This window comes from Balaenoptera ricei, chromosome 13 (genome assembly GCF_028023285.1).
Source record: "Balaenoptera ricei isolate mBalRic1 chromosome 13, mBalRic1.hap2, whole genome shotgun sequence".
NCBI lineage: Eukaryota > Metazoa > Chordata > Mammalia > Artiodactyla > Balaenopteridae > Balaenoptera > Balaenoptera ricei.
The window spans coordinates 31,875,070-31,898,699 of NC_082651.1; the positions used below are offsets into that span (position 1 = coordinate 31,875,070).

At 40.2% G+C, this 23,630-nt stretch overlaps 1 protein-coding gene across 3 annotated transcripts in view; it reads right to left on the bottom strand.

Annotated features, from left to right (window-relative positions):
* STAMBP (STAM binding protein) overlaps nt 1–23,423 on the bottom strand; it is a 42,052-nt gene extending 18,629 nt beyond the window's left edge. For 2 of the 3 annotated variants that reach the window (XM_059942355.1, XM_059942353.1), the window contains exons 1-2: nt 23,290–23,371; nt 21,287–21,504 (exon numbers count right to left, since the gene is read on the bottom strand). In XM_059942355.1, coding sequence (XP_059798338.1) covers nt 21,287–21,489 — 203 coding nt within the window. In that variant the 5' untranslated portion in view covers nt 21,490–21,504; nt 23,290–23,371. Of the gene's footprint in view, nt 1–21,286; nt 21,505–23,289 lie in introns of all 3 variants that reach the window. The other variant, XM_059942354.1, reaches the window with a different exon arrangement.
* Between the last annotated feature and the right edge of the window lie 207 nt (nt 23,424–23,630).

The window sequence follows — 23,630 nt, forward strand, 5'->3', positions numbered from 1 at the left end:
CTACGGCTAGCGGGTCAAATCTAGCTCGCCATCTGTTTTTATAAACAAAGTTTCATTGGAGCACAGCCTCACCCATTCATTCGTGTATTATCTATGGCTTGCTTTCACACTACAAAGCAGAGGCTGCAACAGAGATCAAATTGCCTGCAAAGCCAAAAATATTTACTGGTGTTGGGTGCAGCCACTTTGCCCTAGGAACTCTGGTCTGAAGTGCTGGGGGCAAGACCTCTACACGGGGCACCCTGTGAGCAAATGAAACTAGATTAAGCACGAAGGAAAAGAAAAAAAAGGATCGCTGACTGCAAAACTACTGACAGGGAGGACCTTCAAGATGGCAGAGGAGTAAGACGTGGAGATCACCTTCCTCCCCACAAATACATCAAAAATACATCTACATGTGGACCAACTCCTACAGAACACCTACTGAATGCTGGCAGAAGACCGCAGACCTCCCAAAAGGCAAGAAACTCCCCATGTACCTGGTTAGGGCAAAAGAAAAAAGAAAAAACAGAGACAAGAATAGGGACGGGACCTGCACCTCTGGGAGGGAGCTGTGAAGGAGGAAAGGTTTCCACACACTAGGAAGCCCCTTCGCGGGTGGAGACTGCGGGTGGCGGAGGGGGAAGCTTCGGAGCCACGGAGGAGAGCGCAGCAACAGGGGTGCGAAGGGCAAAGCAGAGAGATTCCCGCACAGAGGATCGGTGCCGACCAGCACTCACCAGCCTGAGAGGCTTGTCTGCTCACCCGCCGGGGCGGGCAGGGGCTGGGAGCTGAGGCTCGGGCTTCGGTCGGATCGCAGGGAGAGGACTGGGATTGGCGGCGTGAACACAGCCTGAAGGGGGCTAGTGCACCACAGGTAGCCGGGAGGGAGCCCAGGAAAAAGTCTGGAACTGCCTAAGAGTCAAGAGACCATTGTTTCGGGGTGTGCGAGGAGAGGGGATTCAGAGCACCGCCTAAACAAGCTCCAGAGATGGGCGCGAGCCGCCGCTATCAGTGCGGACCCCAGAGACGGGCATGAAACGCTAAGGCTGCTACTGGCGGCACCAAGAAGCCTGTGTGCGAGCACAGGTCACTCTCCACACCTCCCCTCCCGGGAGCCTGTGCAGCCCGCCACTGCCAGGGTGCCGTGATCCAGGGACAACTTCCCTGGGAGAACACACGGCGCACCTCAGGCTGGTGCAACGTCACGCTGGCCTCTGCCACCACAGGCTCGCCCTGCATTCTGTACCCCTCCCTCCCCCTAGTCTGAGTGAGCCAGAACCCCCTAATCAGCCGCTCCTTTAACCCCCTCCTGTCTGGGTGAAGAACAGACGCCAGAGGGCGACCTACACACAGAGGCGGGGCCAAATCCAAAGCTGAACCCTGGGAGGGACCTGTGCGAACAAAGAAGAGAAAGGGAAATCACTCCATGTAGCCTCAGGAGCAGCAGACTAAATCTCCACAATCAACCTGATGTACCCTGCATCTGTGGAATACCTGAATAGACAACAAATCATCCTAAAACTGAGGCCGTGGACTTTGGGAGCAACTGTAGACTTTGGGGTTTGCTGTGTGCGACAGACTAGTTTCTGATTTTTATGTTTATCTTAGTATAGTTTTTAGCCCTTGTTATCATTGGTGGATTTGTTTATTGGTTTGGTTGCTCTCTTTTATTACTTATTATATTTTTTTATTTTAATAATATTTTTAAAAATTATTTTTTATTTTATTTTTTTTCTCCCTTTTCTTCTGAGTCGTGTGGCTGACAGGGTCTTGGTGGTCCAGCCGGGTGTCAGACCTGAGCCTCTGAGGTGGGAGAGCTGAGTTCAGGACATTGGACTACCAGAGACCTCCCTGCCCCATGTAATATCAATCAGCGAGAGTTCTCCCAGAGATCTCCATCTCAACGCTAAGACCCAGCTCCACTCAATGACCAGCAAGCTCCAGTTCTGGACACCCCATGCCAAACAACTAGCAAGACAGGAACACAACCCCACCCATTAGCAGAGAGGCTGCCTAAAATCATAATAAGTTCACAGACACCCCAAAACACACCACCGGACACAGTCCTGCCCACCAGAAAGACAAGATCCAGCCCTATCCACCAGAACACAGGCACTAGTCCCCTCCACCAGGAAGCCTACACAACCCACTGAACCAACCTTACCCACTGGGGGCAGATACCAAAAGCAGTGGGAACTACGAATCTGCACCCTGCGAAAAGGAGACCCCAAACACAGTAAGTTAGGCAAAATGAAAAGACAGAGAAACACACAGCAGATGAAGGAGCAAGGCAAAAACCCACCAGACCAAACAAATGAAGAGGAAATAGGCAGTCTACCTGAAAAAGAATTCAGAATAATGATAGTAAAGATGATCCAAAATCTTGGTAATAGAATGGAGAAAATACAAGAAACGTTTAACAAGGACCTAGAAGAACTAAAGAGCAAACAAACAGAGATGAACAAGACAATAAATGAAATTTAAAATTCTCTAGAAGGAATCAATAGCAGAATAACTGAGGCAGAAGAACGGATAAGTGCCCTGGAAGATAAAATAGTGGAAATAACTACTGCAGAGCAGAATAAAGAAAAAAGAATGAAAAGAATTGAGGACAGTCTCAGAGACCTCTGGGACAACATTAAACACACAAACATTCGAATTATAGGGGTCCCAGAAGAAGAAGAGAAAAAGAAAGGGACTGAGAAAATATTTGAAGAGATTATACTTGAAAACTTCCCTAATATGGGAAAGGAAATAGTCAATCAAGTCTAGGAAGCACAGAGAGTCCCATTCAGGATAAATCCAAGGAGAAACATGCCAAGACACATATTAATCAAACTATCAAAAATTAAATACAAAGAAAAAATATTAAAAGCAGCAAGGGAAAAGCAACAAATAACATACAAGGAAATCCCCATAACGTTAACAGCTGATCTTTCAGCAGAATCTCTGCAAACCAGAAGGGAGCGGCAGGACATATTTAAAGTGATGAAAGGGAAAAACCTACAACCAAGATTACTCTACCCAGCAAGAATCTCATTCAGATTTGAAGGAGAAATTAAAACCTTTACAGACAAGCAAAAGTCAAGAGAATTCAGCACCACCAAACCAGCTTTACAACAAACGCTAAAGGAACTTCTCTAGGCAGGAAACACAAGAGAAGGAAAAGACCTACAATAACAAACCCAAAACAATTAAGAAAATGGTAATAGGAACATACATATCGATAACTACCTTAAATGTAAATGGACTAAATTCTCCAACCAAAGGCCAGGTAATGTTAACAAAGATCCTGGGAGTCTCTGCTTCTGACAGGATCACTGTATTCCCGTGTAGGGAGCACCAGAAGCCTGGGAGCCACCAGGGCCTGCACTGCTCAGTGTACCTCTCAGGGCAGCAATGCCAGGCTCCCACCTCACTGCTCCATTCAGCTGCAACCCTCCCCACTGGGTCCCATCATGCCTTTTTAAAAAGATTCTGTATAATGAGTGGAGAGCAGAGAGGTATATTTAGTGGCCTCACTCAGCGCTCCAGAATCATCAATATGGAGCCTCTGGATCTCTCCCAGATGCCAGCTCCCCCCAACACCTGCACTCGTTCTTCTGTTACAGTTAGAATTAGGGTCAGGATGGGGGGGTGTTAGGAGGGAGAGCATTCTGACAGAGCGTGGGTAAGGTCCCATAGTGAGATGCAATATGTATAGAACTGAAGGAAGGCCCAAGTGGCTAGAGCACAGAAAGCAAAGAGCTGAGTGCACAAGCTGAGGCTAAAGAGCCTGGTAGGGGCTACCCTACAGAGAACGCTATGCACCAGAAAAAAAGAGGTTCACATTCTTAATCTAAAATCAGTAGGAAGATCTGCAAAGATTTTTCAGCTGACTGTTGACATGATTGCATTTGAAAAAGACCTCTGGCTACTTGGTGAAGAAAAGATTGTAGGGTTTCTCAACCTCAGCACTATTGACACTTTGCGATGGGTAATTCTTTGTTGTGGGGGGCTGTCCTATAGGATGCTGCTAATTATAGGATGCATCCATTATAGGATGTTTAGCAGCATCCTTGGCATCTCCATGCTAGATGTATCCACACATGGAGCTGAGACAACCAAAGTCTCCAGACATTGCCAAATGTCCCCAAGGGGCAAAATCAACCCTCATTGAGAATCACTGAATTAAGGAAGAGCAAGAGAGAATGACGGAGACAACTGGTAGTTTCACCGTAGCCCAGGTAGCAATTATGGTAGCTTAGAATTGAGGAGGTGGAAAAGGAAGGAAGTGAACTGATTAGGGTTAGGATTAGGGATTAGGGAGACATTTAGGAAGTAAAGTCAATGATATAGGTTGCTTGGTTGAAATGGAAGGAGAAAGTGAGAGGAATTAAGGAGAATGAGTGGTTCTGGCCTAAGCATACAGGGAGGTGCTTAGTACCATGAGCTAAGATTCCAGGTAGATCCTAGATTTTGAGCCAATGTAAAAGTGGAACAAGACTTTTGGAAGTATTAGGATATGTGAGTATAATTGTACATGAAGGAGGAACATAAATCATTAGAGACCAAAGGGCAAACTGTAGTATTCAATTACATTGGTAGCCCCCAGTGAACCATGCCTCCTGGCATTCATGACCCTGATTCATAGTCCCTCCTCTTGAATCTAGGCTGGCTCTGTGACCTTTAACTAATGGAATATGGCAAGAAAAACATTCTGAGACTTCTGAGCCCAGGTATTAAGAAGGCCTGGCAGCTCCCACATTTGTGCCCTAGGTTGGCCATTTAAGAAGTTAGTGGCCATTTAAGAAGTCTAAGTACACTGAGACCACCATGCTGTGAGAGGCCCAACCTTGCTATTTGGAGAGGCCACATGGAAGATAAGTGAAGCCCCTTGCCAGTGGTCCCAGCTAAGCTTCCAGTTTACAGCACCAACTTGCCAACCATATTTATGAGGCCACCTTGGAAGTGCATCCTTCAGCTCCAGTCAAGCCATCCATGTGAGCCGATGTGCTGGCCCCATCAAGCCCTGACCAAATTTCAGAATTATGAGCAAATAAGTTGTTGTTTTAGGTCGGTAACTTTGAGATGCTTTGTTACACAGCAATAGATAACTGAAACAGCCTCTCTAAGGCTCACTTTTGCCTACTGTAAATTAGAAATAATAATAATACCTACCTCAGATTTGTTGTAAGGGTAAGTTAAATAATGTCTGGCACTAGAAGTACTCAAATATTGATATTTTTATTCTTGTAGGCACCAAAAAGAGTGCTTAATAGTTGATAATTTTATTGCACAATATTGATTAATACTGTTAATATTAACAGAGCAATTGTCACCTTCTCTGACTGCCCTATATTGAACAGAACCTCTCAGTCACTCTGCTCCCTTCTTTGCTTCACAGCACTTATCACCACTTGAAAAATATATTTTTATTATCTGTCTTCAACACTAGAATAAAAACTCCATGAGAGTTAAGACTTCGTTTTGTTCACTGTGATATCCCAAGTGACCTGTCGCATATATGGTCAAAAAATATTTGTTGAATGAGTAAAAAAAAAAATCTCCAACCAAAAGACATAGACTGGTTGAATGGATACAAAAACAAGACCTGTATATATGCTGTCTACAAGAGACCCACTTCAGACCTAGGGACACATACAGACTGAAAGTGAGGAAAAAGATATTCCATGCAAATGTAAATCAAAAGAAAGCTGGAGTAGCAATTCTCATATCAGACAAAATAGACTTTAAAATAAAGACTACTACAAGAAACAAAGAAGGACACTACATAATGATCAAGGGATCAATCCAAGAAGAAGATATAACAATTGTAAATATTTATGAACCCAACATAGGAGCACCTCAGTACATAAGGCAAAGGCCATAAAAGGGGAAAATCGACAGTAACACCATAATAGTAGGGGACTTTAACAACACACTTTCACCAATGGACAGATCATCCAAAATGAAAATAAATAAGGAAACACAAGCTTTAAATGATATATCAAACAAGATGGACTTAATTGATATTTATAGGATATTCCATCCAAAAACAATAGAATACACTTTCTTCTCAAGTTCTAATGGAACATTCTCCAGGATACATCATATATTGGGTCACAAATCAAGCCTTGGTAAATTTAAGAAAATTGAAATCGTATCAAGTATCTTTTCTGACCACAATGCTATGAGACTAGATATCAATTACAGGAAAAACACTGTAAAAAATACAAACATATGGAGGCTAAACAATACACTACTAAAAACCAAGAGATCACTGAAGAAATCAAAGAGGAAATTAAAAAATACCTAGAAACAAATGACAATGATAACACGATGACCCAAAACCTATGGTATGTAGCAAAAGCAGTTCTAAGAGGGAAGTTTATAGCAATACAATCTTACCTCAAGAAACAAGAAAAATCTCAAATGAACAACCTAAACTTACACCTAGAGCAATTAGAGAAAGAAGAACAAAAAAAACCCAAAGTTAGCAGAAGGAAAGAAATAATAAAGATCAGATCAGAAATAAATGAAAAAGAAATGAAGGAAACAACAGCAAAGATCAATAAAACTAAAAGCTGGCTCTTGGAGAAGATAAACAAAATTGATAAACCATTAGCCAGACTCATCAAGAGAAAAAGGGAGAAGACTCAAATCAATAGAATTAGAAATGAAAAAGGAGAAGTAACAACTGACACTGCAGAAATACAAAGGATCATGAGAGATTATTACAAGCAACTATATATGCCAATAAAATGGACAACCTGGAAGAAATGGACAAATTCTTAGAAAAGAACAACCTTCTGAGACTGAACCAGGAAGAAATAGAAAATATGAACAGACCAATCACAAGCACTGAAATTGAAACTGTGATTAACAATCTTCCAACACACAAAAGCCCAGGACCAGATGGCTTCACAGGAGAATTCTATCAAACATTTAGAGAAGAGCTAACACCTATCCTTCTCAAACTCTTGCAAAATATTGCAGAGGGAGGACCACTCCCCAAATCATTCTACGAGGCCACCATCACCCTGATACCAAAACCAGACAAAGATGTCACAAAGAAAGAAAACTACAGGCCAATATCACTGATGAACGTAAATGCAAAAACCCTCAACAGAATACTAGCAAACAGAATCCAACAGCACATTAAAAGGATCATACACCATGATCGAGTGGGGTTTATCCCAGGAATGCAAGGATTCTTCAATATATGCAAATCAATCAATGTGATACACCATATTAACAAACTGAAGGAGAAAAACCGTATGATCATCTCAATAGGTGCAGAAAAAACTTTTGACAAAATTCAACACCCATTTATGATAAAAACTCTCCAGAAAGTAGGCATAGAGGGAACTTACCACAACATAATAAAGGCCATATGTGACAAACCCACAGCCAACATCGTTCTCAATTGTGAAAAAAGTGAAACCATTTCCACTAAGATCAGGAACAAGACAAGGTTGCCCACTCTCACCACTATTATTCAACATAGTTTTGGAAGTTTTAGCGACAGCAATTAGAGAAGAAAAAGAAATAAAAGGAATCCAAATAGGAAAAGAAGAAGTAAAACTGTCACTGTTGGCAAGATGACATGATACTATACATAGAGAATCCTAAAGATGCTACCAGAAAACTACTAGAGCTAATCAATGAATTTGGTAAAGTAGCAGGATACAAAATTAATGTACAGAAATCTCTTGCATTCCTATACACTAGTGATGAAACATCTGAAAGAGAAATTAAGGAAACACTCCCATTTACCATTGCAACAAAAAGAATAAAATACCTAGGAATAAACCTACCTAAGGAGACAAAAGACCTGTATGCAGAAAACTATAAGACACTGATGAAAGAAATTAAAGATGATACAAACAGATGGAGAGATATTCTATGTTCTTGGATTGGAAGAATCAACACTGTGAAAATGACTCTACTACCCAAAGCAATCTACAGATTCAGTGCAATCCCTATCAAACTACCAATGGCATTTTTCACAGAACTAGAACAAAAACTTTCACAATTTGTATGGAAACACAAAAGACCCCGAATAGCCAAAGCAATCTTGAGAAAGAAAAACGGAGCTGGAGGAATCAGGCTCCTTGACTTCAGACTATAATAGAAAGCTACAGTAATCAAGACAATATGGTACTGGCACAAAAACAGAAATATAGATCAATGGAACAGGACAGAAAGCCCAGAGATAAACCCACGCACATATGGTCACCTTATTTTTGATAAAGGAGGCAAGCATATACAGTGGAGAAAAGACAGCCTCTTCAATAAGTGGTGCTGGGAAAACTAGACAGCTACAGGTAAAAGAATGAAATCAGAACACTCTCTAACACCATACACAAAAATAAACTCAAAATGGATTAAAGACATAAATGTAAGGCCAGACACCATCAAACTCTTAGAGGAAAACATAGGCAGAACACTATTTGACATAAATCATAGCAAGATCCTTTTTGACCCAACTCCTAGAGAAATGGAAATAAAAACAAAAATAAACAAATGGGACCTAATGAAACTTAAAAGCTTTTGCACAGCAAAGGAAACCATAAACAAGACAAAAAGACAATCCTCAGAATGGGAGAAAATATTTGCAAACGAAACAACTGACAAAGAATTAATCTCAAAAATATACAAGCAGCTCATGCAGCTCAATATCAAAAAAACAAACAACCCAATCCAAAAATGGGCAGAAGACCTAAATAGACATTTCTCCAAAGAAGATATACAGATTGCCAACAAACACATGAAAGGATGCTCAACATCACTAATCATTAGAGAAATGCAAATCAAAACTACAGTGAGGTACCACCTCACACCAGTCAGAATGGCCATCATCAAAAAACCTACAAACAATAAATGCTGGAGAAGGTGTGCAGAAAAGGGAACCCTCTTGCACTGTTGGTGGGAATGTAAATTGATACAGCCACTATGGAGAACAGTATGGAGGTTCCTTAAAAAACTAAAAATAGAATTACCATATGACCCAGCAATCCCACTACAGGGCATATACCCTGAGAAAACCATAATTCAAAGAGTCATGTACCACAATGTTCATTGCAGCTCTATTTACAATAGCCAGGACATGGAAGCAACCTAAGTGTACACCAACAGATGAATGGATAAAGAAGATGTGGCACATGTATACAATGGAATATTACTCAGCCATAAAAAGAAACGAAATGGAGTTATTTGTAGTGAGGTGGATGGACCTAGAGTCTGTCATACAGAGTGCAGTAAGTCAGAAAGAGAAAAACAAATACAGTATGCTAACACATATATATGGAATCTTAAAAAAAAAAATGGTCCTGAAGAACTAGGGGCAGGACATGAATAAAAAAGTTTGAACTTTTTTTTTATTGATAAACATTTTTATTCTAATATTATAGTAATAATTCAAGTGCAATTCTCTTTGAAAAGTCAACTCTGTTAAAACAAAACTTGTTAAATACCTTTCATCAAACATAAGCATATTCTTTTCAATCCCCCACAGCAGTCAGAGCCATGTAGCAGAGGTAAGATTTTTTTTTTAAAGCCTACTACATTTTGTTATTGCTAAAAAATCTGAATCAGTTGTCAAGGTCTCAGAAGCAGTGATTAATTGACTTTTGAAAGCTCTACCAGATATTCTGACATAAAATCATGAATCCAGACATCTGTGTCTGGCAGCGACGTGTCCACTAAATAGACCACTACTTTCCGGTCCCAAGGGTTAGTCTCTACGTAGACGTAAAGAATGGACTTGAGGACACGGGGAGGGGGAAGGGTAAGCTGGGACGAAGTGAGAGAGTGGCATGGACATATATACACTACCAAATGTAAAATAGATAGCTAGTGGGAAGCAGTTGGAGATCAGCTAGGTGCTTTGTGACCACCTAGAGGGGTGGGATAAGGAGAGTGGGAGGGAGACGCAAGAGGGAGGCTATATGGGGATATATGTATATGTATAGCTGATTCACCTTGTTATACAGCAGAAACTAACACAATATTGTAAAGCAATTATACTACAATAAAGATAAAAAAAAAATTTAGTATCTGGCCCTTTTACAGAAAAAGTTCTCCGATCTCTGGACTATACTCACAGTCTCTACTCTCTTACTGTCCATTCACCTTTCAACCCACTCCAATCTTTAATCCTTCCAGTGAATTGCTTACCAAGATTACTGATCACGTCATGACATCAAACCCAAATCCTTGCCCATCTGACACAGCTGGCCACTGTCCTGCAAATACTGACCTCTTTTGGCTCCCATGACAAAGTGATGGATTTCCTAGATTTTCTCCTACCTCTCGAACCTTCCTTCAAGGAAAGGTTTCCTGATACTTTAATACGCCATGGATCCTTCTGGCATCTCATAAATCCTATGGACCCTTCTCAGAATAATTTTTTAAAGATATAATATAAATTATGAAACATTACAAAAAGCCCAATTCTACTGTAATGCAGTTTTCAAAATATTAAAAATTTGTGATATGTGCTTACTTAATGTAAGCACATTAATGTATTGTTAATACATTAAAAAACAGGATGTAGTTGTGGGTTTAATAACTCTGTACTGTAATTCTGAAGTAGTGATAAGTATCAATGTTATTTTGAGATATCAGCAACAATCATAATTTAATACGAAAATATCTTGATTTCTACTGGTGACAAAACTACAAATATTAATAATACTGTGGTTTGACGCCTATATTCAAAATTAAAGGAAGTGCTAAATTTTAGTTAGAGATTAGTAAAAACAAGAAAAGTTTTTCCCAACCAAGTTCATGGACCCTGAATTTTATCAATGAATCCCTGTGGGTTCCTGGACCCCAGATTAATAACCACTGCACTACAAGGTCTCAGCAGTTTTCATGGCTTCAGAACCAACTATATGTTGAGTACTCCTGGGCTTGAATCTGCAACCCAGACCTCTTCTCTGAGTTCAGACTGCTACATCCAACCTACTACTGGACATCTCTACTTGGATATCTCACAGATAACTTAAACTTTACACCTTAACACGTCAAAAAACCAGGCCTGAACTCTTGAATCTTCCCACTACCCAACCCCTTTTCATCACCACTCTCCCCATCTCAATAAATGGACAAGCAAATCCTAAATTACTCAAGGCAGAAACTGAGGTCAGTCTTGATACCATCTTCTTTCCCAAATTATCAGTAAGTTCCATGGACTCTATCTCCAGAACACCACATCCATCTGCTCCTTTCCAGTCCACCATGTTCCTTCAACCTACCAGCTTCTCTCTTGACACTCCCTCCACCAGTTACCACATAGCAGCCAAAATTTATATTTTTAAAATATAAGTAAGATTAGGTCACAACCTCACTTAAAACTTTTCAATGGCTTTCTATTGCTCTCAAGATAAAATGTAAACTCCTCACTGTGGCCTATAAGATCCTGCGTGATTTGGCCCCGCCTGCCTCTCCAACTTCATCTGCAGTCATTCTCCCTCTTCACTTGCTACACTCCAAACACAATGATCTTTCAATCCTCAGAACACACTAAGGTCTTTCTTACCTGAGAGCTTCTGAATACACAGCTGTATCCGTTTTAAATGCTCTGCTTTATGCTTTTGGAATGACCAACTCTATGGCATCCTTCAAGGCTCAAGTTTAAATCTTACGTTCTCAGATAGATGTTACTCTATTTAATTAGATACCCTTGGTTATTCCCTGTCCCAGCACTCTCTGTTGCTTCCACAGCATTTTCCCTATTTTGTGAACTGTATATTTATTTGCTTACCTGTATACTGTCTTCTTCCATAAGTAGAATAAGGACAGGGGCCATTTTACTTACTACGTATTCAGGACCTACTGCACTGTCAAGTAGACAGTAGGTATATGCAATATATATTTGTTGAATGAATATGGTCCTCACCCTCAAAGCACTTTCTACGTGGGACAAGAAGACCCAGAGGGCCCTTCAGAAAATACCTGGTAGAGTGATTCCATGATTCTACTGAACTTTCTCAACTATGATTTCCCAAAAGAATTGTGCCCCTCGGGGATTAACCAAGATGGCGGAGTAGAAGGACGTGCTCTCACTCCCTCTTGCGAGAGCACCAGAATCACAACTGGCTGCTGGACAATCATTGACAGGAAGACCCTGGACTTCACCAAGGAGGATACCCCACGTCCAAGGACAGAGGAGAAGCCACAGTGAGACGGTAGGAGGGGCGCAATCAGAGTAAAATCTAATCCCATAACTGCTGGGTGGGTGACTCACAGACTGTCGAACACTTATACCACAGAAGTCCACCCACTGGAGTGAAGGTTCTGAGCCCCACGTCAGGCTTCCCAACCTGGGGGTCCGGCAACAGGAGGAGGAATTCCTAGAGAATCAGACTTTGAAGCCTAGTGGGAATTGATTGCAGGACTTCGACAGGACTGGGGGAAACTGAGACCCCACTCTTGGAGGGCACACACAAAGTAGTGTGCGCATCGGGACCCAGGGGAAGGAGCAGTGACCCTGGGGGAGACTGAACCAGACCTACCTGCTGGTGTTGGGGGGTCTCCTGCAGAGGCAGGGGGTGGCTCTGTTTCACTGTGGGGACAAGGACACTGGCAGCGGAGGTTCTGGGAAGTGCTCCTTGGCGTAAGCCCTCCCAGAGTCTGCCATTAACCCCACCAAAGAGCCCAGGTAGGCTCCAGTGTTGGGTTGCCTCAGGCAAAACAACCAACAGGGAGGGAACCCAGCCCCACGCATCAACAGTCAAGTGGATTAAAGTTTTACTGAGCTCTGACCGCCACAGCAACAGTCAGCTCTACCCACCACCAGAGCCTCCCATCAAGCCTCTTAGATAGCCTCAACCACCAGAGGGCAGACAGCAGAAGCAAGAAAAACTACAATCCTGCAGCCTGTGGAACAAAAACCACAGTTACAGAAAGATAGACAAGATGAAAAGGCAGAGGGCTATGTACCAGATGAAGGAACAAGAAAAAACCCCAGAAAAACAACTAAATGAAGTGGAGATAGGCAACCTTCCAGAAAAAGAATTCAGAATAATGATAGTGAAGATGATCCAGGACCTCGGAATAAGAATGGAGGCAAAGATTGAGAAGATGCAAGAAATGATTAACAAAGACCTAGAAGAATTAAAGAACAAACAAACAGAGATGACCAATACAATAACTGAAATGAAAACTACACTAGAAGGAATCAATAGCAGAATAACTGAGGCAGAAGAACGGATAAGTGACCTGGAAGACAAAATGGTGGAATTCACTGCTGCGGAACAGACTAAAGAAAAAAGAATGAAAAGAAATGAAGACAGCCTAAGAGACCTCTGGAACAACATTAAACACAACAACATTCGCATTATAGGGGTCCCAGAAGGTGAAGAGACAGAGAAAGGACCAGAGAAAATATTTGAAGAGATTATAGTCGAAAACTTCCCTAACATGGGAAAGGAAATAGCCACCCAAGTCCAGGAAGCGCAGAGAGTCCCATACAGGATAAACCCAAGGAGAAACACGCCGAGACACATAGTAATCAAAGTGGCAAAAATTAAAGACAAAGAAAAATTATTGAAAGCAGCAAGGGAAAAACGACAAATAACATACAAGGGAACTCCCATAAGGTTAACAGCTGATTTCTCAGCAGAAACTCTGCAAGCCAGAAGGGAGTGGCATGATATACTTAAAGTGATGAAAGGGAAGAACCTACAACCAAGATTACTCTACCCAGCAAGGATCTCATTTAGATTTGATGGAGAAATCAAAAGCTTTACAGACAAGCAAAAGCTAAGAGAATTCAGCACCACCAAACCAGCTCTACAACAAATGCTAAAGGAACTTCTCTAAGTGGGAAACACAAGAGAAGAAAAGGACCTACAAAAACAAACCCAAAACAATTAAGAAAATGGTCATAGGAACATACATATCGATAATTACCTTAAACGTGAATGGATTAAATGCCCCAACCAAAAGACATAGACTGGCTGAATGGATACGAAAACAAGACCCATATATATGCTGTCTACAAGAGACCCACTTCAGACCTAGGGACACATAAAGACTGAAAGTGAGGGGATGGAAAAAGATATTCCATGCAAATGGAAATCAAAAGAAAGCTGGAGTAGCTATACTCATATCAGATAAAATAGACTTTAAAATAAAGAATGTTACAAGAGACAAGGAAGGACACTACATAATGATCAAGGGATCAATCCAAGAAGAAGATATAACAATTATAAATATATATGCACCCAACATAGGAGCACCTCAATACATAAGGCAACTGCTAACAGCTATAAAAGAGGAAATTGACAGTAACACAATCATAGTGGGGGACGTTAACACCTCACTTACACCAATGGACAGATCATCCAAAATGAAAATAAATAAGGAAACAGAAGCTTTAAATGACACAATAGACCAGATAGATTTAATTGATATATATAGGACATTCCATCCAAAAACAGCAGATTACACGTTCTTCTCAAGTGCGCACGGAACATTCTCCAGGATAGATCACATCTTGGGTCACAAATCAAGCCTCAGTAAATTTAAGAAAATTGAAATCATATCAAGCATCTTTTCTGACCACAATGCTATGAGATTAGAAATGAATTACAGGGAAAAAAACGTAAAAAAGACAAACACGTGGAGGCTAAACAATACGTTACTAAATAACCAAGAGATCACTGAAGAAATCAAAGAGGAAATAAAAAAATACCTAGAGACAAATGACAATGAAAACACGACGACCCAAAACCTATGGGATGCAGCGAAAGCAGTTCTAAGAGGGAAGTTTATAGCTATACAAGCCTACCTAAAGAAACAAGAAAAACCTCAAGTAAACAATCTAACCTTACACCTAAAGAAACTAGAGAAAGAAGAACAAACAAAACCCAAAGTTAGCAGAAGGAAAGAAATCATAAAGATCAGAGCAGAAATAAATGAAATAGAAACAAAGAAAACAATAGCAAAGATCAATAAAACTAAAAGTTGGTTCTTTGAGAAGATAAACAAAATTGATAAGCCATTAGCCAGACCCATCAAGAAAAAGAGGGAGAGGACTCAAATCAATAAAATCAGAAATGAAAAAGGAGAAGTTACAACAGACACCGCAGAAATACAAAGCATCCTAAGAGACTACTACAAGCAACTCTATGTCAATAAAATGGACAACCTGGAAGAAATGGACAAATTTTTAGAAAGGTATAACCTTCCAAGACTGAACCAGGAAGAAACAGAAAATATGAACAGACCAATCACAAGTAATGAAATTGAAACTGTGATTAAAAATCTTCCAACAAACAAAAGTCCAGGACCAGATGGCTTCACAGGTGAATTCTATCAAACATTTAGAGAAGAGCTAACACCTATCCTTCTCAAACTCTTCCAAAAAATTGCAGAGGAAGGAACACTCCCCAACTCATTCTATGAGGCCACCATCACCCTGATACCAAAACCAGACAAAGACACTACAAAAAAAGAAAATTACAGACCAATATCACTGATGAATATAGATGCAAAAATCCTCAACAAAATACTAGCAAACAGAATCCAACAACACATTAAGAGGATCATACACCACGATCAAGTGGGATTTATCCCAGGGATGCAAGGATTCTTCAATATACGCAAATCAATCAATGTGATACACCATATTAACAAATTGAAGAATAAAAACCATATGATCATCTCAATAGATGCAGAAAAAGCTTTTGACAAAATTCAACACCCATTTATGATAAAAACTCTCCAGAAAGTAGGCATAGAGGGAACTTACCACAACATAATAAAGGCCATATGTGACAAACCCACAGCAAACATCATTCTCAATGGTGAAAAACTGAAAGCATTTCCTCTAAGATCAGGAACGAGACAAGGATGTCCACTCTCACCACTATTATTCAACATAGTTCTGGAAGTCCTAGCCACGGCAATCAGAGAAGAAAAAGAAATAAAAGGAATACAAATTGGAAAAGAAGAAGTAAAACTGTCACTATTTGCGGATGACATGATACTATACATAGAGAATCCTAAAACTGCCACCAGAAAACTGCTAGAGCTAATTAATGAATATGGTAAAGTTGCAGGATACAAAATTAATGCACAGAAATCTCTTGCATTCCTATACACTAATGATGAAAAATCTGAAAGAGAAATTATGGAAACACTCCCATTTACCATTGCAACAAAAAGAATAAAATACCTAGGAATAAACCTACCTAGGGAGACAAAAGACCTGTATGCAGAAAACTATAAGACACTGATGAAAGAAATTAAAGAAGATACCAACAGATGGAGAGATATGCCATGTTCTTGGATTGGAAGAATCAACATTGTGAAAATGAGTATACTACCCAAAGCAATCTACAGATTCAATGCAATCCCTATCAAATTACCAATGGCATTTTTTACGGAGCTAGAACAAATCATCTTAAAATTTGTATGGAGACACAAAAGACCCCGAATAGCCAAAGCAGTTTTGAGGCAAAAAAATGGAGCTGGAGGAATCAGACTCCCTGACTTCAGACTATACTACAAAGCTACAGTAATCAAGACAATATGGTACTGGCACAAAAACAGAAACAGAGATCAATGGAACAAGATAGAAAGCCCAGAGATTAACCCACGCACCTATGGTCAACTAATCTATGACAAAGGAGGCAAAGATATACAATGGAGAAAACACAGTCTCTTCAATAAGTGGTGCTGGGAAAACTGGACAGCTACATGTAAAAGAATGAAATTAGAATACTCCCTAACACCATACACAAAAATAAACTCAAAATGGATTCGAGACCTAAATATAAGACTGGACACTATAAAACTCTTAGAGGAAAACATAGGAAGAACACTCTTTGACATAAATCACAGCAAGATCTTTTTTGATCCACCTCCTAGAGTAATGGAAATAAAAACAAAAATAAACAAATGGGACCTAATGAAACTTCAAAGCTTTTGCACAGCAAAGGAAACCATAAACAAGACGAAAAGACAACCCTCAGAATGGGAGAAAATATTTGCAAACGAATCAACGGACAAAGGATTAATCTCCGAAATATATAAACAGCTCATTCAGCTCAATATTAAAGAAACAAACACCCCAATCCAAAAACGGGCAGAAGACCTGAATAGACATTTCTCCAAAGAAGACATACAGACGGCCACGAAGCACATGAAAAGATGCTCAACATCACTAATTATTAGAGAAATGCAAATCAAAACTACAATGAGGTATCACCTCACTCCTGTTAGAATGGGCATCATCAGAAAATCTACAAACAACAAATGCTGGAGAGGGTGTGGAGAAAAGGGAACCCTCTTGCACTGTTGGTGGGAATGTAAATTGATACAGCCACTATGGAGAACAATATGGAGGTTCCTTAAAAAACTAAAAATAGAATTACCATATGACCCAGCAATCCCACTACTGGGCATATACCCAGAGAAAACCGTAATTCAAAAAGACACATGCACCCCAATGTTCATTGCAGCACTATTTACAATAGCCAGGTCATGGAAGCAACCTAAATGCCCATCAACAGACGAATGGATAAAGAAGATGTGGTACATATATACAATGGAATATTACTCAGCCATAAAAAGGAACGAAATTGAGTCATTTGTTGAGAAGTGGATGGATCTAGAGACTGTCATACAGAGTGAAGTAAGTCAGAAAGAGAAAAACAAATATTGTATATTAATGCATATATGTGGAATCTAGAAAAGTGGTACAGAAGAACCAGTTTGCAAGGCAGAAATAGAGACACAGATGTAGAGAATGGACATATGGACACCAAGGGGGGAAAACTGCGGTGGGGTGGGGATGGTGGTGTGCTGAATTGGGCGATTGGGATTGACATGTATACACTGATGTGTATAAAATTGATGCCTAATAAGAACCTGCAGTATAAAAAAACAAACAAACAAAACAACTAATACTAAACTTTCATTGGGTTATTTGTATGGAAATATGTTAATATAAATGTTTCAGACATTACATGAAATTTCTAAAAATCTTATATTTGTATTTGTGTGGAAATATGTATGGAAATATGTTAATATAAATGTTTCAGACATTATATGAAATTTCTAAAAATCTTATATTTGTATTTGTATGGAAATATGTATGGAAATATGTTAATATAAATGTTTCAGACATTACATGAAATTTCTAAAAATCTTATATGTTCTGGTATAATGTTATAAGTAATAATCTTAGTTATTACTTTAAAATGTATATCTCAGAAATAACTAATTTTCTTGTCAACTGCATTATTATGAACTTTCATCAAATCTTTAACAGTGGTCATTTTTAAGTCTTTTGTCATTTACAGACAGTTCTGGGTGTACTCTGATGATTTTGCAAATATGTTCCCATAAAAGGGTTTCATCTTCAAGAAATTCATGGAAAAGACTCTGACAAGTACAGGTTTCTGGTAACTGACTGTACTGCTGAACTGAATGAATAAGCATTTTCAGAACTCTAATGAAAAACTGATGAACTCATAAAAGTGCTAACAAAAGATCAAGATAAAAAAAAATTAATTACATGGGACTGAGTGAACTGATGAGGATGAGTATAATTTTTGTGACTTTCTGTCTGAATTAAAAAAAAAAAAAAACTCCCACAAGGACTCAGAGGCAAAGAATATACAAATCAATTTTCACTGCAAAGTAAAGGAGCTGTTACAGTGGAGGATTACTGGACTGAATGTCAATATTATGACATAGTATGAGTGTGTTTCATGTTTGGTAATTGCAATCATTGTTGCTTTTGTTGTGGTCATCCATGTACAATGCTTGGTGTCAGTCTATTTATCTCTTGTAAAAATAAAATACAGTGTGTGTGTGTGAAAAAAAAATTAAAAAAAAAAAAAACAACACAAATGCAAGGATACGATTATTAAGACTTTCAAGACAGCGACTGCAGAGCATTAAACTCCAAGCATGGGATACCCCTGAGCAAGGGACCCTGTGTGACTGCATAGGTTGCACAACTTGAAGCTGGCTCTGCCTATAGATTAAAAAAAATTTAAGAGCCTCCTCAATTAATTGCAACATATGAATTTTAACTGAGGCCTGATTTGAACAACCAAGCTGGATAGACCACAGGGGTAATTTGAATACCCACTGGATTTTTGATATTAAGATGTACTGTTAATTCTTTAGGTATTGTAATTGTACTCTGTTTGTGTTTAATAAAAGAAGAGTTCTTATATTGATATTTAGAGATACATACTAAATATTTACAGATGAAATAGCAGGATGGCTGGGATTTGCCTTAAAATAATCTGAGGGAGGGACTAGTGGGTAAGGGCATGGATGAAAAAAATGATTGGCCAGAAGTGGAAAATAGTTGAAGCTGGCTGTTGTGTAGGAGAGTTCATCACAATAGTCTCTATATAGTCACGTACTCTTTTTTTTTAATTAAAAAAATATATTATCATTCTTTAAAAAAAAAAAAAAAAAAAAAAAAGAATTGTGCCCCTCATTCTGAGAGAACTACCTACAAGATTACTGGAAATATACAAGAATACTAATTCTACCAGCAGCAGAGTATATGAAGAGAGGGACAATAGCCAAAGAAACTTCTCAGGAAAATAAATTTTGTGCCCATTGTGCCTAGGAATGAAAAACCATAAAAGCAAAGAGAGGCAGAAATATAATTATAATTCTACGAAACTTTATCAACATTGAGGCCACATAACAGGACATTATGGTATGGATGGACGCAAGATCTCTGAGGAAACAGACACTATTTCTAAACTTAAAAAAAAAAAACAATAGCAGTCCCTTTTCTCCATTCTAAAATTACAATATGAATTCTAGGCAATCCACTCTTACACCTACTCTTCTTTAGAGTACTGGTTCTCAACTGGGTCAGTTTTGCCTCTTAAAAAGCATTAGTTGATGTCTGGAGACATTTTGGGTTGTCACAACTTGGGGGTAAAGGGTTCTACTGGCCTCTAGTGAACAGAGACCAAAGATGCTGCTAAATATGCTACAATGCACAGAACACTCCCCACAACAAGGAATTATTCAACCCCAAATGTCATTAACACCAAAGCTGACAGACTCTGCTTTAGAGTAGCATGTGATCAAAAACTTAGTATCATATAATTGATAGGCATACATCATCTTTGGAAGAACATATAAGAAACTAATAAGAGTGATTGTCTCTGGGGAGGGGAGCTAAAGGTTTGGGGGCAAAGAAGAGTGGTAGGGAGATTTAGTTTTTAAATATACACCCTTTTGTGCCTTCTGAATTCTGTACTACAGGTACATGTTACCTATTCAAAAACAATAAAAAATAACCAAAAATTACTGTGGCTCAAGACTACGATCTCAAAAGACTACCTTCAATTCATGGAACATTATCAAAAAGAAAACAAAAAGAACAGGACCTATGTTGTAGAATGAATCCTGAATTAAGAGTTAAGAAAATCCAGGTTTTGTCACTCCAAACTGTGGAACAAAGTCTACTGCTAAACCCGGAGGGTGTCTCCTCATATGCAGAATGGGAGGATGATGCGCCTTACTCAATGTGCGCAGAACTGTGAAGATCAAGTGAAATAATGCAGGTGAAATATTCTATAAACTATTTAAGAGCCATACAAATACACTGTAATTATTATTATTTTAAGATCCTGGTATCATGAAAGAACAAAACTAGAAATTATAAATGAGACCCTTTAACATTATTCCCTTCCTAAATTAGACATCTTTTCCAATATCACTGGGGCTTTAGCAATTGTTCCTGTTAACTGAACTGAAATCTTCAATTTATGCTGCAAGAGGCTAAGCAACTCAAGGGAAAGGTCTTATGATGAGCTATACAAACTGTAGGTGATCAATACTTATTTGATGATTTTTATGCTTATGATTAAGGTTAAGAAAAAAACTTTTTCCTGAGTCATTCAATTTGCTACAAAATAAGTAGAGGTGAGGAATTTTGGCTCTGTTAAACCTCAACAATAATTCTCTGATTGGCTCTCTTAATAGAGAGAGGACAGCGAAAAACATTCATCAATACAAAACATGTATAGTTTAAACACCAACTCTCTTGCCTAACAGCTGGGCCATGTGGGCACAAGCCAAAGAGCTAGGTCTCTTACTCATGAAATTACTGAGTCATGAAAACAACACTTTCAGTATTCATGTCTTTGAATGTCAAGGACAGCCAATATGTAGGAGCTGCTAGCAAAAATGATTAATGATAATGATGCTGTAAAGTTCTCTAGTTTTAGCAATTCTGAGCTGAAATAAACGAGCACAAGGACAGAATGAGTGAGGCATCAGTCACCGGAAAAGAAAAAGGAAACTGGAGGCGTCTTACGTGATATACTTGTTATAGAGGATGAACGCATGTTCAATGTTGCCTTCCTCAGAGTAAACAGATGCCATTCGGATAATCTCCACTCCAGAGCGGAAGTACCGACGGGGTGGAATGTCTTCGTTTATCTCCACTGCGCTACCCATCTGGGAGAGAGCCCTCACCCGGTCTTCGGGTGGGAGGCTCACATCTCCATGGTCAGACATCAGGACCAAGAAGTTCTGAAACAGAAAAAAAAAAAGATGGCATCAACACCAAGGACCCCATCAGCCGAGCACAGCCTAGTACACTGTGTTTTTCCCACAAACCTCTACCTTACAAAGAAATTAAGAGAAAAATACCACATGCTGTAGCTCATATCAAATAAGGTCTCTTTCCCACAAGAAGCCTGAGACCCTCAAGGAAGCCTATATCACAAGGACGAACGGATTGGCAGACTCAAAAACCCATAATCCCTGCACCATAATTAGGTGGTACAAAGAGTATAACTATAATGAGCCACGAGGGGTTCAATTCTCTCTTCATGCTAATCATTCCATGTCATTAGGTAGTCCTGCCCTTGGCATCATAAAAATAGGGACAGTATCTTATATTTTTTCCATTATCTGTCCTCCCAGCTACCCACTTCCATCCACCCCAGTACCTGGCAGAGTATACTCAATCAACTTTCATGATGATAACTGACTTCAAGCTGATCATTTAACCTGAGGGTAACTGACTTGAGCATACGGTTAGTTAGAGGAAATGGTGTGGGAATGAATGCTCATAATCCTAACTCTGCTCATGAAACCACTATTCCAGTCAATCTACAACATCATTCACCATTTCAGGGCAAGGAATTTAGATCTAGAAAACAATTTATTCAAATCTATCTTCAAAGACTAAGTACTCTTTGAATAACAAAAGGACACAAAGGTAACTTGAAATGCAAAAAACAAACCAACAAAAAACCCTGGAAGTTTTCCCTCCTTGGGTCTCAGACTGCAGTCATTCTATAATCTTTCTTGATATTGTTGCCGTTAGAATCAGACTCCAACTTCCAATCAGATGTCACTCTATGATCATTTCCAAAAAGATTCTGGTAATTGGATACATACTGAATTACAGCACATCCTAACCAGCATGCTGTAAAATATACAAGCTACAGTAGATTTTGGAATTCAAGGCCCTGTGTCAACTGGCCTCATTTTGTCCTTTCAATCTTAAACCTTACTCATTCCCAACAGAGATCTTTTGCTTCAGTCAGGATTCTTATCTGCCCAGAAATCCTGACATTTCAGTTTCATTTGTCTATCCACTGTTTTTGTTTTCCATTCCAACCCCTCCCTCAGAGATGGTCTTCTCCGGGCCAATTCTATCTCTAGGTCACACTTCCTCCACCAACCTTCTTCTCAAACACCCTAATAGTACAAAAGTTGTGGGGACTACCAGGGATGTAGAGGTATTCCGTCTCCTGTGCGAGCTTTTTTAGGGGCTCAGAAAGCTACTAGCAAATCTAAAAACTCCCCAAATTGTCTAATTAATAAACTCAGGGCAAAGCCCATCAAAGCTAACTGAAGCATAGCAAGCTTGTTGCTCTTCAGTCCCTCTCGGTAGAGGATCTTTTGGTAGAGAATGGAACCCCCTCCCGAGGCCAGGAAGTGGTGCCCAGAGCTCCAAGGCTCAGCCACACTCCAGGGAGGAGATGCAGTATCCGTAAATAAGTGGGGAAGGTGGCGTAAAGAACCGAGGGGGAAAAATGAGGAGGCGAAAGGAAGTAGCAGGAATGAGCGAAGGGGGCGTATACAGTGGAGAGGGACCTCCTGACAACTGCGTGAGGCCCCCTTCTCGAAGGCACTCAAGCCCAAGTTGTCAACACCCGGCAAAATCAGCCAAGGTTTTCGGGTCTTTTGCGTGCGGTAGGAGGGGACGTGCTGGGCCCGGCTGGGGACCAGAGCCGTCAGGGGCCTCGCGCGCGGCAGGCCGGGCAGGGGGCGCGGGGAGAAGGCTGAGGGCCCCACACTCACGGTGGCCGCTCCCCGCCAGAGTCCGACCACGCTCAGCGGCCCGGCCCCACCATACTCCCGGGACCCTTCCCCACCTGTCCCCGCGGACGACACTCGGCGCTTCCGGAAACGTCACATCCGGCGCCCACCCCGCCCCCTCCCTCTGGTCTATCGGTTAATTCTCAAGAACTTAGGGCAAGGGGCGGCGACTGGTGGGCGGGGCTAGAGCTGCCACCTGCGGAAAAACCCACCAATGAGGAGAGAGCGGGGCGGCGGCCACTTTGGTAAAACAAAACCAACGGGGAAGAAAGGGGAAACAAATAGTTAAAGGACCCAATGACCAAGCTAACTTTTATTTTTAG